The sequence below is a fragment of the Heterodontus francisci genome, chromosome 41 (genome assembly GCF_036365525.1).
Source record: "Heterodontus francisci isolate sHetFra1 chromosome 41, sHetFra1.hap1, whole genome shotgun sequence".
NCBI classification, from domain to species: domain Eukaryota; kingdom Metazoa; phylum Chordata; class Chondrichthyes; order Heterodontiformes; family Heterodontidae; genus Heterodontus; species Heterodontus francisci.
The window spans coordinates 36840446-36859865 of record NC_090411.1 but is presented as its reverse complement, the minus strand read 5'-3'; the positions used below and the strand labels follow the sequence as shown (position 1 = coordinate 36859865).

The 19420-nt window shown below is 51.3% G+C and overlaps 1 protein-coding gene and 1 long non-coding RNA gene across 8 annotated transcripts in view; both read right to left on the bottom strand.

The window, feature by feature from the left end:
- Nucleotides 1–10910, bottom strand: part of LOC137353499 (tubby protein homolog) — a 33349-nt gene extending 22439 nt beyond the window's left edge. For 4 of the 7 annotated variants that reach the window (XM_068019851.1, XM_068019857.1, XM_068019853.1 and 1 more), the window contains exons 1-4: nt 10815–10910; nt 1548–1589; nt 1283–1334; nt 674–824 (exon numbers count right to left, since the gene is read on the bottom strand). In XM_068019851.1, coding sequence (XP_067875952.1) covers nt 674–824; nt 1283–1334; nt 1548–1589; nt 10815–10837 — 268 coding nt within the window. In that variant the 5' untranslated portion in view covers nt 10838–10910. Of the gene's footprint in view, nt 1–673; nt 825–1282; nt 1335–1547; nt 1590–9964; nt 10241–10814 lie in introns of those variants that run through there. The other 3 variants (XM_068019852.1, XM_068019854.1, XM_068019855.1) reach the window with 3 other exon arrangements.
- The window catches only part of LOC137353506 (uncharacterized), a 691250-nt gene that overhangs the window by 650338 nt on the left and 21492 nt on the right, over nt 1–19420 (bottom strand). The window lies entirely within an intron of this gene.

Below are 19420 nucleotides of genomic sequence, written 5' to 3'. Positions count from 1 at the left end.
TTTCAGAGAGAGAAAAGGAGAATTATCAAAGAGAAGGACATGTCACCAGTAGCTCCCCTCCTCTCAGTTTGTTTTCTTTGACCATGTGCCTGTTTGCCCCACACTTCCCCTCTGATCTCTTTGCACCTCTGCTAATTACACATTTAGCCTCTCAGTATCAGGTCATGGAGCTCAATACATGGCTGAAAAAGGCCCTCCATCTACTTCAATTCATCCTCTCTGAATATCAGCCCAATCATCCCCCTGTTCCTTAAACAAGCCCAGTATCCTGGTTAAGCACAGCATTCCAGGCACAGCATTCCAGCTGTTGGAATAAATTATTGCTAACTATTCCTAACTACCTGACTCTGCCCTAACTGAACCTTTACTGATTCTTTTCTAATCTGATCACTTAGTAACCGAACTCTCCCATCAAATTCTATCCCTCAATTTCCCAATTCCCCATTGAAGCCCCTCCCTCTGGTCCCCAGTCTGAGAAACAATTCCAAACCTACATTATAATCAGAAGGTGGCAAAAATCCTTTTCTCCTGGGTTGTTCCCAGCAGCATCTGGCATAATAATCTTATATCCCGAGCGACTCGGAGACAACTTGGGAATGTTGCAGCCCTCCTGGAAACCTTATTACATAGTCTCAGTGATTTTTGTGTGTGTGCAGAGCTGGTTGCTGTTTACCTGTCAGCACGTTAATGCTGTGGATTTTGAACGGGGATGTCTGCTCATCAGCTTTTCTTGGCTGCCTTGGCTTCACCTTAGCATCTGGGTTTGCCTGAACCATCAGGATGTCCTGTCGCTTCCGTCTCTGTTTCTGTTTTAAGAGATTCCACTGGGAAAAGAGGACAATCAAGCAATATTTCTCTGTTCCTCTATACTGTCCCCATCAAACACTCCCAGGACAGGTACAGCACGGAGTTAGATACAGAGTAAAGCTCCCTCTACATTGTCCCCATCAAACACTCCCAGGACAGGTACAGCACGGGGTTAGATACAGAGTAAAGCTCCCTCTACACAGTCCCCATCAAACACTCCCAGGACAGGTACAGCACGGGGATTAGATACAGAGTAAAGCTCCCTCTACACTGTCCCCATCAAACACTCCCAGGACAGGTTCAGCACGGAGTTAGATACTGAGTAAAGCTGGCTCTGCACTGTCCCACTTTGACTCCAATCTCCTCTGAGTTTTCTGTGCTGCACCAACCATGTGGTGAGCTCTGGGACGAGTAATTTAGTGTTAAATATCCTAATGATCACAAACCCCCCACTCAGCTTCTGTCAGTCCCCTACCTGATTGTCGAGCCTCTGTCGTCGCAGGCTCTCACCATCTTCATCCATAACACTGTGGGGAGGGGGGAGAAACAGGAGACATCAGTTCACACATCACAACCAGCGACAGAGCTCAGACCTGCACAGATTCGGGCTCAGAAGTGTGGAAGGGAACAAACCTTTCCCCATCCCAACATTGACAATTCAGGCTTGTGACATGAACTGTATCTAAAACGAAGGAAAAAAACCTAAAAGTAAAAATAGGAGAAAGGAAATGATACTTTACCTCCCTGGGAGCGTTGTGGAATAAACTGAAGAATTCTCAGCCCTGGGATCCAGTGCAAAGTTGGAAACAGAGAGACAGAGAGAACATAGTTACTACTAAGAGACACTGCTCAGACACACACTTGTCTAGTTTATTATCATGACAATACCTGAGGGTTGGAGTGGATACTTCCCATCATATTATAGAAAAAAAAGATGCAGGCCAAGGGTGCAAACACACAACTTGCATTTATATAGTGCCTTTAACACACTAAAATGTCCTAAAGGACTTCACAGGAGTGTAAATCAGACAAATCGGTTTGACAAATTTATTAGAGTTTTTTGATCAGATTGTGGCCTTAACCTATGGGAGGCAGACAGGAAAGTGCAGTTGAGACCACAAACATATTAGCTATGATTTTATCGAATGGCAGAGCAGGCTCGAAGGGCTGAATGGCCTACTCCTGCTCCTATGTTCCACTTTCCTGCTGCCCCCAATAACCCTCGACTTCCTTGTAGATCAAAAATCTGACTATCTCAGCCTTGAATATATTCAATGACCCAGCCTGCGCTGCTCTCTGGGGAAGAGAATTCCAAAGATGAATGACTCTCTGAGAGAAGAAATTCCTCCTCATTTGCGTCTTAAATGGGAGACCCCTCATTCTGAAACTGTGCCCCCTAGTTCTGAATTCTCCCACAAGGGAAACCATCCTCTCAACATCTACCCTGTCAAGCTCCTCAAAATCTTATATATGTTTCAATAAGATCACCTCTCATTCTTCTAAACTCCAATGAGTATAGGCCTAACCATTCCTCATAAGATAACCCTTTCATCACAGGAATTAGCCTTGTGAATCTTCTTTGAACTGCTTCCAATGCAAGTATATCCCTCAAGTAAGGAGACCAAAACTGTACACAGTACTCTAGGTGCAGTCTCACCAATGTCCTGTACAGTTGTAGCAAGACTTCCATACTTTTATACTCCATTCCCCTTGCAATAAAGGCCAACATTCCATTTGCCTTCCTAATTACTTACTGTACCTCCATGCTAACTTAGTGATACATGTATGAGGACACCCAGATCCCTCTGTACCACAGCATACTGCAGAATCTCTCCATTTAAATAATATCCTGCTTTTCTATTCTTCCCAAAGTGGACAACCACATTTCTGCACATTATACTCCATCTGCCAAATTTTTGCCCACTCACTCAACCGATCAATATCTCTTTGCAGACAAGGAACACGGCTTCTTGGTTGACAAGGGGGATAGAGATGATGATGATGAAACAAAAAAAAGGTGTATGATGCATGTCAGGTGAATTCTTCAAGTGAGAATCAGGCCAAATAAAATAAGTTGAGAGGGGAGGTGAAGAGGAAGATGATTGGCAAAGAGAGAAAATGAGAATAGAATGACAGTCAACATAAAAGGAAACCCAAAGGTCTTCTGCCAGTATGTAAATAGTAAGCGAGTAGTAAGGGATGGAGGATTTTAGTGACGTTAGGTTGGAAAAGCTGGGGTTTTATTCTGCTTAGAACAAAGGAGATTGAGGGGAGATTTAATAGGGATGTACAAGATTATGACAGGCTTAGATAAGTTAGACAAGGAAAAACTGTTCCCATTAACAAATGGTACAAGGTCTAGGGGACACAGATTGAAAGTTCTGGGCAAAAGATGCAGGGGGAATATGAGGAAGCACTTTTTTTTTTTTTTTACACAGCCAGTGGTATTGACCTGGAACTCAAGGGTGGTGGAAGCCGAAATGATCACGACCACCCGAGAGAAATAGACTTGCAGGACTACAGGGATTGAGCCGGAGGAGTGGGACTGACTGCATAACTCTGGGAGAGCTGGCATGGACTGGATGGGCCAAAAGGCCTCCTTCTGTGCTGTAAAGTACTCTATGACTCTATCTTTGTATCGTCTGCAAATTTGACTGCAATACACTCAGTCCCTTCATCTAAGTCATTAATATAGATCATAGATAGTTGAGGCCCCAGCACTGATCCCTGTGGGACTCCACCAGATAGTTTACCAAACAGAAAATGACCCATTTATCCCAACTCTCGGTTTCCTGTTAGCCAATCCTCTGTCCATGCTAATATATTATCCCTAACACCATGAGCTCTTATCTTGTGTAGTAACCTTTTATGTGGCACCTTATCAAATGCCTATTGGAAATCCAAATACACAACATCTACTGGTTTCCCTTTATCCACCATGCTTGTTACATCCTCAAAAAACTCAAAGAAATTTGTCAAACATGATTTCTCTTTCATAAAACCATGTTGACTCTGCCTGATTGTATTATGATTTTCTAAATGTCCTGCTACCACTTTCTTGATAATGGATTCCAGCATTTTCCCAATGACAGTTGTTAGGCTAACTGGCCTATAGTTTCCTGATTTCTGTCTCTCTCATTCCTTGAGTAGAGGTGTTATATTTGTGGTTTTCTAATCTGCTGGGACCTTTCCCGAATCTTGGGAATTTCCGAAGATTACAACCAATGCATTCACTATCTCAGCAGCTACTTCTTTTAAGACACTAGGATGCAGGCCATTAGGTCCAAGGGTCTTGTCAGCCTTTAGTCCACTAGCTTTTTTACTACTTTTTCTCTCCTGATGGTGCTTGTTTTAAGTTCCTCCTCCCTTTTGCCTCTTGATTTTCTACTATTCTTGGGATTATTTTTGTCTCTTCTATCATGAAGACAGATACAAAATATTTGTTCAAAGTCTCTGCCACTTCCTTGTTTCCCATTATTAATTATCCAGTCTCATTCTCTGAGGGGCCAGCATTTATTTCAGCTATTGTCTTCCTTTTTATATAATTGTAGAAGTTCTTACTGTATTTTTACATTTCTTGCTAGTTTACTTTCATACTCTAATCTCTCCCTCTTTATTTTGTTTAAGTCATCCTCTGCTGGTTTCTAAACTTTTCCCAATCGTCTGGCCTACCGCTATTCTTTGTAGCATTGTTTGCCTTTTCTTTAAATGATACCATCCTTAACTTTCTCCGTTAGCAAAGGATGATGCATCCTTCTCATAGTCTCTCATGGAGTATATCTTTGTCGAGAGTTATGAAATATCTCCTTAAGTGTCTGCCACTCCTTCTCTACTGTCTTTCCTTTGAACTTATTTTCCCAGTCCACTTTAGCCAAATCTGTCTTCATACCCTTGTAATTGCTTTTATTTAAGTTTTAAGACACTAGTTTCAGATCCATAATTCTCACGCTCAAACTGAATGGTGAAATTCTATCATGTTATGATCATGCTTGCCTAGAGGATCCTTTACTATGAGGCAATTTATTAATCCTGTCTCATTACACATCACCAAGTTTAAAATAGCCTGCTCCCTGGTTGGTCCCAGAATGTATTGTTCCAGGAAACTGTCCCTAATACACTATGAACTCATCCGCCAGGCTACCTTTGCCAATTTGATTAGTGTAATCTATATGAAGATTTTAAAAATAGCCACAATTATTCCAGTAGCTTTCTTACAAACTCTATCATTTCATGATTTATTCTCGGTCCTACAGTGCAGTTACTGTTAGGGGGCCTATAAACTACTCCAAACAGTGCCATCTTTCCTTGTAATTTCTTGTCTCCATCCAAACTGATTCTACATCTTGATCTTCCGAGTCGAGATCATTTCTCACTACTGTACTGATCTCATCCTTTATTAACAGAGCTACCACCCCACCTCCTTTTCCTTCCTTCCTATCCTTCCGAAATGTCAAAAAGCCTTGAGTATTTAGTTCCCAGCCTTGGTCTGTCTCTGTAATGTCTATCATATCATACCCATTTATTTCTATTTATGCTATCAATTCATCCATCTTGTTACGAATGCTGCACAAGGAAACAGAAAGTTAGCACGCAGGTACAGCAAACAGTTAGGAAGGCAAATGGCATGGTGGCATTTATTACAATAAGGAAGTTTTGCTACAGTTGTATAGGACTTTGGTGAGACCACACCTGGAGTGCTGTGTGCAGTTTTGTCTCTGTACTTAAGGCAGGATATACTTGCCTTGGAGGCAGTACAGCGAAGGTTCACTATTTTTTATTTTATTTTTATTTAGAGATACAGGACTGAAAAGGCCCTTCAGCCCACCAAGTCTGTGCCGACCATCAACCACCCATTTATACTAACCCTACAGTAATCCCATATTCCCTACCACCTACCTACACTAGGGGCAATTTACAACGGCCAATTTACCTATCATCTGCAAGTCTTTGGCTATGGGAGGAAACCAGAGCACCCGGCAAAAACCCACGCGGTCACAGGGAGAACTTGCAAACTCCACACAGGCAGTACCCAGAATCGAACCCAGGTCCCTGGAGCTGTGAGGCTGCGGTGCTAACCACTGCGCCGCCCTAACCAGATTAGTTCCTGGGATGTGGGGGTTGTCCTATGATGGGAGGCTGAGTAAATTGGGCCTATACTCCCTGGAGTTTAGAACAGTGACAGGTGATCTCATTGAAACATACAAGATACTGAAAGGGCTTGACAGGGTGGATACTGAGAGGTTGTTTCCCCTGGCTGGAAAATCTAGAACACAGGGGCACAGTCTCAGGATAAGGGGTCAATCATTTAGGACTGAAATGAGGAGAAATTTCTTCACTCAGAGCCATCAGCCTCAAGAAAACAAACATCATGGGACAGGACGTCAGAAATGCTCCATCCATCAATATTGGCGACCACGCTCTGGAAGTGGTTCAAGAGTTCACCTACCTAGGCTCAACTATCACCAGTAACCTGTCTCTAGATGCAGAAATCAACAAGCGCATGGGAAAGGCTTCCACTGCTATGTCCAGACTGGCCAAGAGGGTGTGGGAAAATGGCGCACTGACACGGAACACAAAAGTCCGAGTGTATCAGGCCTGTGTCCTCAGTACCTTGTGCTCTATGGCAGCGAGGCCTGGACAACGTATGTCAGCCAAGAGCGACGTCTCAATTCATTCCATCTTCGCTGCCTCCGGAGAATACCTGGCATCAGGTGGCAGGACCGTATCTCCAACACAGAAGTCCTCGAGGCGGCCAACATCCCCAGCTTGTACACACTACTGAGTCAGCGGCGCTTGAGATGCCTTGGCCATGTGAGCCGCATGGAAGATGGCAGGATCCCCAAAGACACATTGTACAGCGAGCTCGCCACTGGTATCAGACCCACCGGCCGTCCATGTCTCCGCTATAAAGACGTCTGCAAACGCGACATGAAGTCCTGTGACATTGATCACAAGTCGTGGGAGTCAGTTGCCAGCGTTCGCCAGAGCTGGCGGGCAGCTATAAAGACGGGGCTAAAATGTGGCGAGTCGAAGAGACTTAGTAGTTGGCAGGAAAAAAGACAGAGGCGCAAGGGGAGAGCCAACTGTTTAACAGCCCCGACAAACAAATTTCTCTGCAGCACCTGTGGAAAAGCCTGTCACTCTAGAATTGGCCTTTATAGCCACTCCAGGCGCTGCTCCACACACCACTGACCACCTCCAGGCGCGTATCCATTGTCTCTCGAGATAAGGAGGCCCAACAGAAAAAAAGAAAGAAAAAAGAAGAAATGAGGAGAAATTTCTTCACTCAGAAGGTTGTGAATTTTTGGATGCTGCATTGTTGAGTATATTTAAGGCTGAGATAGACATTTTCTCTCAGAGAATCAAGAGATATGGGGAGCAGGCGGGAAAGTGGAATTGATGCAGATGATAGTATTAAATGGTGGAGCAGGCTCAGGGGCCGAATGGTCTACTGCTGCTCATATTTCTTATATTATTAAAAATCTGAAATTGAGCTACATTAGCAGATTTTAATTGTCAAGAATTTTAAGGAGAATCTTAAAAGGAGAGAGAGAGAGAGAGACAGAGAGAGGTTTCGGGAGGGTATTCCTGAACTTGGGGCCTCGGCAATCGAAGGTGCGGCTACCAATGGTGGAGCAATTAAAATCGGAGATGCAGAAGAGGCCAGAATTAGAGGAGCACAGATAACTCAGAGGGTTGCGGGACTGGAGGAAATTACAGAGATCGGGAGGGATGAGACCATGGAGGGATTTGAAAACAAAGATCAGAATTTTTAAATCAAGCCTTGGCTTGAACGGGAGCCAATGTAGAGCAGTGAGCAAAAGGGTAATAGAGGAACGGGACTTGGTGCGAGTTAAGTTTACAAAGGGTAGAATGTGAGAGACCAGCCAGGAGTGCATTGAATTGTCAAGTCTAAAGGTAACAAAGACATGAATTAGGATTTCAGCAGCAGATGAACAGGAACGGGCAATGTTAGAGGTGGAAATAGGTGTCTTAGCAATGGCACAAATGTGAGGTCGAAAGCTCATCTCAGGTTCAAATGTGACACCAGAGTTTGTGAACAGACAGGGTTAATCTCAGACTGTTGCCAGGGAGAGGAATGGAGTCGGTAGCTAGGGAACAGAGTTTGGAGTGGGGACTGAAAGCGACAGCTTCAATCTTCCCAATACTTAATTGGAGGAAAGTTTTGCTTATCCAGATAAGCAGTCTGATAATTTCTCAATGGTGGAGGAGTCGAAAGAGAAGTGGTGGTGAGGTGGAGCTGGTTGTTTTCAGCATACATGTGAAAATTAACTGTGTTTTTGTATGACGTCACCAAGGGGCAGCATGTAGATGAGAAATAGGAGGACAAGGATAGATCTTTGGGGGACACCAGAGGTAACGGTGCGGGAGCAGAAAGAAAAGCCATGGGTTATCTTTGCATTCCAGGATGATCCTGGGATAGTGAGCAGTTTTAGCAGATGAGAACAGGACCCGACAGTGTTTCATTTGGTCCAGCCAGATCTAGCAGTGGATGGCTAAACCAGTTGTCCACCATATCCTTTCACATCTGCATCCCATGGAATTAAAGAAATGGAGATGAGGAACAAGGTCAGAAGCTCGAAGGAACAAAAAGTTCTTGAGGAGCAGGGAGTCAAGCCAAGGTGTGATTTGCTGGTAAACAGCACACTGCCATCACAATGGTATTGGCAGGAGGCTTCATTAAGTGACAAAGTGTCATCACCCCTCAGCCAGGTTTCTGTTAAGGCCATGATGTCGATGCAATCATCCACAATAAGCTCATGGATGTAAAGAGACTTGTTCACAAGTGAATAGATATTCTAGAGGGAAATGCAGTGATAGAAGTTTTGCTGCCAGAGTCAACAGGGTCAGCAGTGGGAGGTGAGCTGGAGAGCAAGGAGATTAGCCCCCAGTGGGCTCACTGGGTAGGAAGGTCGACAACAGAATGGGATGGGGCAATTTGTGTTGCTGCTTGTAATGAGCGTGCGCAGAATGTCTTGATGAGCTCTTTGGGGAATCCCAAGAGAAGCACAGAGGGAAGCTGTAGGCTTATCTAATAGGGAGCCAAGCCTTGGACAGCAGCAAGAAAGCAGGAAGGTCGAGGAGTACTGAAGGGTTGCAGCTGCCAGAATGCGCACACGAATCATCGTGACAACAATGCACAAGTTGTAGCGAACGCCCCTCCATCTGGTCAGTACTCTTAGTCACATCAGCCTATTATGGTGAGAGGATGTGGAGATATAGGTTCTCCGTAAGGAGCGGATAGATTGGAACTGACAGTTTAAGCAGATTAGACACTGCACCAGCTGTCAGGAGACTTTAGTCCCAAGGATCTCACAATGCTTAAACTTTCAATCCTCCATTTCGTTTTAGAGATTTACCTTTACTGTTCCCCTTCAAACACAACTCTGTGACCCCTTCCAGCAAACAGCTTTGTGTCCATGTGTGAAGGAGGAGAGAGCAGCTCCCACTTACTCCCGGCTGGGATTGGGAATATGTGTGGTCAGAAAGTACAGACAGAGAGGGCAAATAGGTGCCCTTTAATGGGCATATTATCATTTCAAACCCAGGGGGACAGTGTGACTGTGATTGGTGGAGTGTGATATCACAGGGATGTCACTGCCACGAGTATAACAGACAGGGTTGAGGATTTTATGCTTAAAGTTTAAACTCAAACCAAAAATGTAGAAAATATTTTTTCCTAAACAAATAGTAAACAAGGTGACGATTACCATCGGATTTAGAGCGATTACTGAGAGACTGGAATATTTCATGAGTTTATTCCCAGTAATCTGTTAACCCCTTCATACCGGTCAATGACCTCACTACTCCTCCTTCCTCCCCTCACCACACCACACCCTCACCATCTTCTCAACTCATTTTTCCAGCACCTCGGGAGGGGTGCGGATCTCCCTCTCTAGGTTCTCCCTTGCTCCAACAACTAACAGCCTTTCACCATCCAAGTTTGGCATCACTTCTGCCTGAATCATCCTCTCCCCCACTCGCTCACTTCATTGATCTCCTTACCCTTCACCTACTCCTAAAATAAACATGCTGAGGACTGGACGTTCAGCTGCTCTCAATGAGGAATATGTGGGGATCCAGCAAGGCAGGTCCCAGACCCTGGACCCATATATTCACAGCCTATAATACTCACAGCTCAGTGTTGCGCTGCATTTGAAAAGCACCCAACTAAAACGGCATCTTGATGCAAGAATGAATGCATGGAGCGGAGAGAGATCTGTGTGCTCAGTGACAAGAGGTAGTGTGAGGGAAGGAGCTGGTAGGAAAATTCCTTTCCCAAATCGGATTATCTAAGGTTTTATGCAGATTTACAGTTAGTGTCCTCTGACTGGGCACAAAGTGACTGACTATAAGCTGCTGGAAACAGAGGGCAACAGGTGTCACTGTGGGTCTCCTCCAACACCTGGTGCCCTGCCCCAGCCCACTGGACCCCAGCCCCGAATCCACCCCTACACCACCCCTCTACCCCGGACCCCTCCTGCCCCTCAGCCCCGGAACCCTCCTGCCCCTCAGCCCCCGACCCCTCCTATCCCGGACCCCTCCTGCCCCTCAATCCCGGACCCCTCCTACCCCGGACCCCTCCTGCCCCTCAATCCCGGACCCCTCCTACCCCGGACCCCTCCTGCCCCTCAATCCCGGACCCCTCCTGCCCCTCAATCCCGGACCCCTCCTGCCCCTCAATCCCGGACCCCTCCTACCCCGGACCCCTCCTGCCCCTCAATCCCGGACCCCTCCTGCCCCTCAGCCCCCGACCCCTCCTGCCCCTCAGCCCCCGACCCCTCCTATCCCGGACCCCTCCTGCCCCTCAATCCCGGACCCCTCCTGCCCCTCAATCCCGGACCCCTCCGACCCCGGACCCCTCCTGCCCCTCAATCCCGGACCCCTCCTGCCCCTCAATCCCGGACCCCTCCTGCCCCTCAATCCCGGACCCCTCCTACCCCGGACCCCTCCTGCCCCTCAGCCCCCGACCCCTCCTGCCCTACCTTGCCAGGGCCACGGAACTCATGCTGCTGAGCTGCTATTTCCGGCTGCACTTCGCAGCTTCCCGGCGCTATAAACAGATCCACACTCTGTCATTGGCTCCTGGTGTCTGTGGCAACGACGTGTCACAACAGGGTGGAACGCCTTCCGCTATGACATCCCGACGCCTCTTAAAGCGACACTGTCCCCCACCAGGGTCCATCTACATTTCAGTTGCACACTCGAATATATCAGGTCTCTGGCTGTGGCATTTTGGGATAGAAGCTTCCATTCCTCACAGAGCAACATTAAATCAGCATTTTTTTTTAAATCAAAGGACTTGGCAGCAGTGGCCAACAGCAGTTCTGAATTTATATATAGAGAATGAACTTGCATTTCTATAGCAACTTTTACAACTTCAGGACATCCCAGCAAATGAAGTGACTGAGAATTGAAGCCACTGTTATAATGTCGGATTCTTACTGATGGACGGTCACAGACTGAACTCTGTTTCTCTCTCCACAGATGCTGCCCGACCTGCTGAGTATTTCCAGCACTTTCTGTTTTTATTTGATTTCCAACATCTGCAGTATTTTGCTTTTATATCAGGAAATGCAACAATCAGGTTGCGGGCAGCAAGATCCCACAAATAGACCTGATCATCTTTTCTGACTGATGTCGTTTAAGCAATCAATGAGACCACAAAGAATAGTGTCATTCACCTGAGATGGAAAATGGAGCCTCAGTACTGACCCTCCGACAGTGCTGCACTCCCTCAGTACTGACCCTCCGACAGCGCGGCACTCCCTCAATACTGACCCTCCGACAGCGCAGCACTCCCTCAGTACTGACCCTCCAACAGCACAGCACTCCCTCAGTACTGACCCTCCGACAGTGCGGCACTCCCTCAGTACTGACCCTCCGACAGTGCTGCACTCCCTCAGTACTGACCCTCCGACAGTGCTGCACTCCCTCAGTACTGACCCTCCGACAGTGCGGCACTCTCTCAGTACTGACCCTCTGACAGTGCAGCAGTCTCTCAGTACTGACCCTCTGGCAGTGCGGCACTCTCTCAGTACTGACCCTCTGACAGTGCGGCACTCTCTCAGTACTGACCCTCTGACAGTGCGGCACTCTCTCAGTACTGACCCTCCGACAGCGCAGCACTCCCTCAGTACTGACCCTCCAACAGCACAGCACTCCCTCAGTACTGACCCTCCGACAGTGCGGCACTCCCTCAGTACTGACCCTCCGACAGTGCTGCACTCCCTCAGTACTGACCCTCCGACAGTGCTGCACTCCCTCAGTACTGACCCTCTGGCAGTGCGGCACTCTCTCAGTACTGACCCTCTGACAGTGCAGCAGTCTCTCAGTACTGACCCTCTGGCAGTGCGGCACTCTCTCAGTACTGACCCTCTGACAGTGCGGCACTCTCTCAGTACTGACCCTCTGACAGTGCGGCACTCTCTCAGTACTGACCCTCTGACAGTGTGGCACTCCCTCAGTACTGACCCTCCGACAGTGCAGCACTCTCTCAGTACTGACCCTCCGACAGTGCTACACTCCCTCAGTACTGACCCTCTGACAGTGCGACACTCCCTCAGTACTGACCCTCCGACAGTGCGGCACTCCCTCAGTACTGACCCTCCGACAGTGCGGCACTCCCTCAGTACTGACCCCCCGACAGTGCGGCACTCCCTCAGTACTGACCCTCTAACATTGTGACACTCCCTCAGTACTGACCCTCTGACAGTGCGGCACTCCCTCAGTACTGACCCTCTGACAGTGCGGCACTCTCTCAGTACTGACCCTCCGACAGTGCTGCACTCCCTCAGTACTGACCCTCTGACAGTGCAGCACTCTCTCAGTACTGACCCTCTGACAGTGCTGCACTCCCTCAGTACTGACCCTCTGACAGTGCAGCACTCCCTCAGTACTGACTCTCTGACAGTGCAGCACTCCCTCAGTACTGATCCCCTGACAGTGCAGCACTCCCTCAGTACTGACTCTCTGACAGTGCAGCACTCCCTCAGTACTGACCCTCTGACAGTGCGGCACTCCCTCAGTACTGACCCTCTGACAGTGCGGCACTCTCTCAGTACTGACCCTCCGACAGTGCGGCACTCTCTCAGTACTGACCCTCTGACAGTGCGGCACTCCCTCAGTACTGACCCTCTGACAGTGCGGCACTCTCTCAGTACTGACCCTCCGACAGTGCTGCACTCCCTCAGTACTGACCCTCTGACAGTGCAGCACTCCCTCAGTACTGACCCTCTAACATTGTGACACTCCCTCAGTACTGACCCTCTGACAGTGCGGCACTCCCTCAGTACTGACCCTCTGACAGTGCGGCACTCTCTCAGTACTGACCCTCCGACAGTGCGGCACTCCCTCAGTACTGACCCTCTGACAGTGCGGCACTCTCTCAGTACTGACCCTCTGACAGTGCGGCACTCCCTCAGTACTGACCCTCCGACAGTGCGGCACTCCCTCAGTACTGACCCTCCGACAGTGCAGCACTCTCTCAGTACTGACCCTCGGACAGTGCAGCACTCCCTCAGTACTGACTCTCTGACAGTGCAGCACTCCCTCAGTACTGATCCCCTGACAGTGCAGCACTCCCTCAGTACTGACTCTCTGACAGTGCAGCACTCCCTCAGTACTGACCCTCTGACAGTGCGGCTCTCCCTCAGTACTGACTCTCTGACAGTGCAGCACTCCCTCAGTACTGACCCTCTGACAGTGCGGCACTCCCTCAGTACTGACCCTCTGACAGTGCGGCACTCTCTCAGTACTGACCCTCCGACAGTGCGGCACTCTCTCAGTACTGACCCTCTGACAGTGCGGCACTCCCTCAGTACTGACCCTCTGACAGTGCGGCACTCCCTCAGTACTGACCCTCCGACAGTGCTACACTCCCTCAGTACTGACCCTCTGACAGTGCAGCACTCTCTCAGTACTGACCCTCTGACAGTGCAGCACTCTCTCAGTGCTGATCCTCTGACAGTGCTGCACTCCCTCAGTACTGACCCTCTGACAGTGCAGCACTCTCTCAGTACTGACCCTCTGACAGTGCTGCACTCCCTCAGTACTGACCCTCTGACAGTGCAGCACTCCCTCAGTACTGACTCTCTGACAGTGCAGCACTCCCTCAGTACTGACCCTCCGACAGTGCAGCACTCCCTCAGTACTGACTCTCTGACAGTGCAGCACTCCCTCAGTACTGACCCTCTGACAGTGCGGCACTCCCTCAGTACTGACCCTCTGACAGTGCGGCACTCCCTCAGTACTGACCCTGACAGTGCGGCACTCTCTCAGTACTGACCCCCCGACAGTGCGGCACTCTCTCAGTACTGACCCTCCGACAGTGCGGCACTCTCTCAGTACTGACCCCCCGACAGTGCAGCACTCTCTCAGTACTGACCCCCCGACAGTGCAGCACTCTCTCAGTACTGACCCTCTGACAGTGCGGCACTCCCTCAGTACTGACCCTCTGACAGTGCGGCACTCCCTCAGTACTGACCCTCCGACAGTGCTGCACTCCCTCAGTACTGACCCTCTGACAGTGCGGCACTCTCTCAGTACTGACCCTCTGACAGTGCTGCACTCCCTCAGTACTGACCCTCTGACAGTGCAGCACTCTCTCAGTACTGACCCTCTGACAGTGCTGCACTCCCTCAGTACTGACCCTCTGACAGTGCAGCACTCCCTCAGTACTGACTCTCTGACAGTGCAGCACTCCCTCAGTACTGATCCCCTGACAGTGCAGCACTCCCTCAGTACTGACTCTCTGACAGTGCAGCACTCCCTCAGTACTGACCCTCTGACAGTGCGGCACTCCCTCAGTACTGACCCTCTGACAGTGCGGCACTCCCTCAGTACTGACCCTCTGACAGTGCGGCACTCCCTCAGTACTGACCCCCCGACAGTGCGGCACTCTCTCAGTACTGACCCCCCGACAGTGCGGCACTCTCTCAGTACTAACCCTCCGACAGTGCGGCACTCCCTCAGTACTGACCCCCCGACAGTGCAGCACTCTCTCAGTACTGACCCCCCGACAGTGCAGCACTCTCTCAGTACTGACCCTCTGACAGTGCGGCACTCCCTCAGTACTGACCCTCTGACAGTGCGGCACTCCCTCAGTACTGACCCCCCCGACAGTGCGGCACTCTCTCAGTACTGACCCTCCGACAGTGCGGCACTCTCTCAGTACTGACCCCCCGACAGTGCAGCACTCTCTCAGTACTGACCCCCCGACAGTGCAGCACTCTCTCAGTACTGACCCTCTGACAGTGCGGCACTCCCTCAGTACTGACCCTCTGACAGTGCAGCAATCCCTCAGTACTGATCCTCTGACAGTGCAGCACTCCCTCAGTACTGACCCTCTGACAGTGCAGCACTCCCTCAGTACTGACCCCCCCGACAGTGCGGCACTCTCTCAGTACTGACCCCCCGACAGTGCGGCACTCTCTCAGTACTGACCCTCCGACAGTGCGGCACTCTCTCAGTACTGACCCCCCGACAGTGCAGCACTCTCTCAGTACTGACCCCCCGACAGTGCAGCACTCTCTCAGTACTGACCCTCTGACAGTGCGGCACTCCCTCAGTACTGACCCTCTGACAGTGCGGCACTCTCTCAGTACTGACCCTCTGACAGTGCGGCACTCCCTCAGTACTGACCCTCCGACAGTGCTGCACTCCCTCAGTACTGACCCTCCGACAGTGCAGCACTCTCTCAGTACTGACCCTCTGACAGTGCAGCACTCCCTCAGTACTGACTCTCTGACAGTGCAGCACTCCCTCAGTACTGATCCCCTGACAGTGCAGCACTCCCTCAGTACTGACCCTCTGACAGTGCGGCACTCCCTCAGTACTGACCCTCTGACAGTGCTGCACTCCCTCAGTACTGACCCTCTGACAGTGCAGCACTCCCTCAGTACTGACTCTCTGACAGTGCAGCACTCCCTCAGTACTGATCCCCTGACAGTGCAGCACTCCCTCAGTACTGACTCTCTGACAGTGCAGCACTCCCTCAGTACTGACCCTCTGACAGTGCGGCACTCCCTCAGTACTGACCCTCTGACAGTGCGGCACTCCCTCAGTACTGACCCTCTGACAGTGCGGCACTCCCTCAGTACTGACCCCCCGACAGTGCGGCACTCTCTCAGTACTGACCCCCCGACAGTGCGGCACTCTCTCAGTACTAACCCTCCGACAGTGCGGCACTCTCTCAGTACTGACCCCCCGACAGTGCAGCACTCTCTCAGTACTGACCCCCCGACAGTGCAGCACTCTCTCAGTACTGACCCTCTGACAGTGCGGCACTCCCTCAGTACTGACCCTCTGACAGTGCGGCACTCCCTCAGTACTGACCCCCCGACAGTGCGGCACTCTCTCAGTACTGACCCTCCGACAGTGCGGCACTCTCTCAGTACTGACCCCCCCGACAGTGCAGCACTCTCTCAGTACTGACCCCCCGACAGTGCAGCACTCTCCTCAGTACTGACCCTCTGACAGTGCGGCACTCCCTCAGTACTGACCCTCTGACAGTGCAGCAATCCTCAGTACTGATCCTCTGACAGTGCAGCACTCCCTCAGTACTGACCCTCTGACAGTGCAGCACTCCCTCAGTACTGACCCCCCGACAGTGCGGCACTCTCTCAGTACTGACCCCCGACAGTGCGGCACTCTCTCAGTACTGACCCTCCGACAGTGCGGCACTCTCTCAGTACTGACCCCCCGACAGTGCAGCACTCTCTCAGTACTGACCCCCCGACAGTGCAGCACTCTCTCAGTACTGACCCTCTGACAGTGCGGCACTCCCTCAGTACTGACCCTCTGACAGTGCGGCACTCTCTCAGTACTGACCCTCTGACAGTGCGGCACTCCCTCAGTACTGACCCTCCGACAGTGCTGCACTCCCTCAGTACTGACCCTCCGACAGTGCAGCACTCTCTCAGTACTGACCCTCTGACAGTGCAGCACTCCCTCAGTACTGACTCTCTGACAGTGCAGCACTCCCTCAGTACTGATCCCCTGACAGTGGCAGCACTCCCTCAGTACTGACCCTCTGACAGTGCGGCACTCCCTCAGTACTGACCCTCTGACAGTGCGGCACTCTCTCAGTACTGACCCTCCGACAGTGCGGCACTCTCTCAGTACTGACCCTCTGACAGTGCGGCACTCCCTCAGTACTGACCCTCTGACAGTGCAGCACTCCCTCAGTACTGACCCTCCGACAGTGCTACACTCCCTCAGTACTGACCCTCTGACAGTGCAGCACTCTCTCAGTACTGACCCTCTGACAGTGCAGCACTCTCTCAGTGCTGACCCTCTGACAGTGCTAGCACTCCCTCAGTACTGACCCTGTGGCAGTGCAGCACTCCCTCAGTACTGATCCCCTGACAGTGCAGCACTCCCTCAGTACTGACTCTCTGACAGTGCAGCACTCCCTCAGTACTGACCCTCTGACAGTGCGGCACTCCCTCAGTACTGACCCTCTGACAGTGCGGCACTCCCTCAGTACTGACCCTGACAGTGCGGCACTCTCTCAGTACTGACCCCCCGACAGTGCGGCACTCTCTCAGTACTGACCCTCCGACAGTGCGGCACTCTCTCAGTACTGACCCCCCGACAGTGCAGCACTCTCTCAGTACTGACCCCCCGACAGTGCAGCACTCTCTCAGTACTGACCCTCTGACAGTGCGGCACTCCCTCAGTACTGACCCTCTGACAGTGCGGCACTCCCTCAGTACTGACCCTCCGACAGTGCTGCACTCCCTCAGTACTGACCCTCTGACAGTGCGGCACTCTCTCAGTACTGACCCTCTGACAGTGCTGCACTCCCTCAGTACTGACCCTCTGACAGTGCAGCACTCTCTCAGTACTGACCCTCTGACAGTGCTGCACTCCCTCAGTACTGACCCTCTGACAGTGCAGCACTCCCTCAGTACTGACTCTCTGACAGTGCAGCACTCCCTCAGTACTGATCCCCTGACAGTGCAGCACTCCCTCAGTACTGACTCTCTGACAGTGCAGCACTCCCTCAGTACTGACCCTCTGACAGTGCAGCACTCCCTCAGTACTGACCCTCCGACAGTGCGGCACTCCCTCAGTACTGACCCCCCGACAGTGCGGCACTCTCTCAGTACTGACCCCCCGACAGTGCGGCACTCTCTCAGTACTGACCCTCCGACAGTGCGGCACTCTCTCAGTACTGACCCCCCGACAGTGCAGCACTCTCTCAGTACTGACCCCCCGACAGTGCAGCACTCTCTCAGTACTGACCCTCTGACAGTGCGGCACTCCCTCAGTACTGACCCTCTGACAGTGCGGCACTCCCTCAGTACTGACCCTCCGACAGTGCTGCACTCCCTCAGTACTGACCCTCTGACAGTGCGGCACTCCCTCAGTACTGACCCTCCGACAGTGCAGCACTCCCTCAGTACTGACCCTCCGACAGTGCTGCACTCCCTCAGTACTGACCCTCTGACAGTGCAGCACTCCCTCAGTACGGACCCTCTGACAGTACAGCACTCCCTCAGTACTGACTCTCTGACAGTGCGGCGCTCCCTCAGTACTGACCCTCTGACAGTACAGCACTCCCTCAGTACTGACTCTCTGACAGTGCGGCGCTCCCTCAGTACTGACCCTCTGACAGTACAGCACTCCCTCAGTACTGACTCTCTGACAGTGCGGCGCTCCCTCAGTACTGACCCTCCGACAGTGCGGCACTCCTCAGTACTGACCCTCCGACAGTGCGGCACTCTCTCAGTACTGACCCCCCGACAGTGAAGCACTCCCTCAGTACTGACCCTCCGACAGTGCGGCACTCTCTCAGTACTGACCCCCCGACAGTGCGGCACTCTCTCAGATACTGACCCCCCGACAGTGCGGCACTCTCTCAGTACTGACCCCCCGACAGTGCGGCACTCTCCTCAGTTACTGACCCCCCGACAGTGCAGCACTCCCTCAGTACTGACCCTCTGACAGTGCAGCACTCGCTCAGTACGGACCCTCTGACAGTACAGCACTTCCTCAGTACTGACCCTCCGACAGTGCTGCACTCCCTCAGTACTGACCCTCTGACAGTGCAGCACTCGCTCAGTACGGACCCTCTGACAGTACAGCACTCCTCAGTACTGACTCTCTGACAGTGCGGCGCTCCCTCAGACTGACCCTCTGACAGTACAGCACTCCCTCAGTACTGACTCTCTGACAGTGCGGCGCTCCCTCAGTACTGACCCTCCGACAGTGCGGCACTCTCTCAGTACTGACCCCCACCGACAGTGCGGCACTCTCTCAGTACTGACCCCCCGACAGTGCGGCACTCCCTCAGTACTGACCCTCTGACAGTGCGGCACTCTCTCAGTACTGACCCCCCGACAGTGCGGCACTCCTCAGTACTGACCCTCTGACAGTGCGGCACTCTCTCAGTACTGACCCCCCGACAGTGCAGCACTCCCTCAGTACTGACCCTCCGACGTGCGGCACTCTCTCAGTACTGACCCCCCGACAGTGCGGCACTCTCTCAGTACTGACTCTTTCTCTTTGGGTTTTTTTGTGAGCGGCTCCTTTAAACTCGCTTCCGCTGACGTCAGAAGGTCAGTGCGTCAGCCTCGCTCTGGAA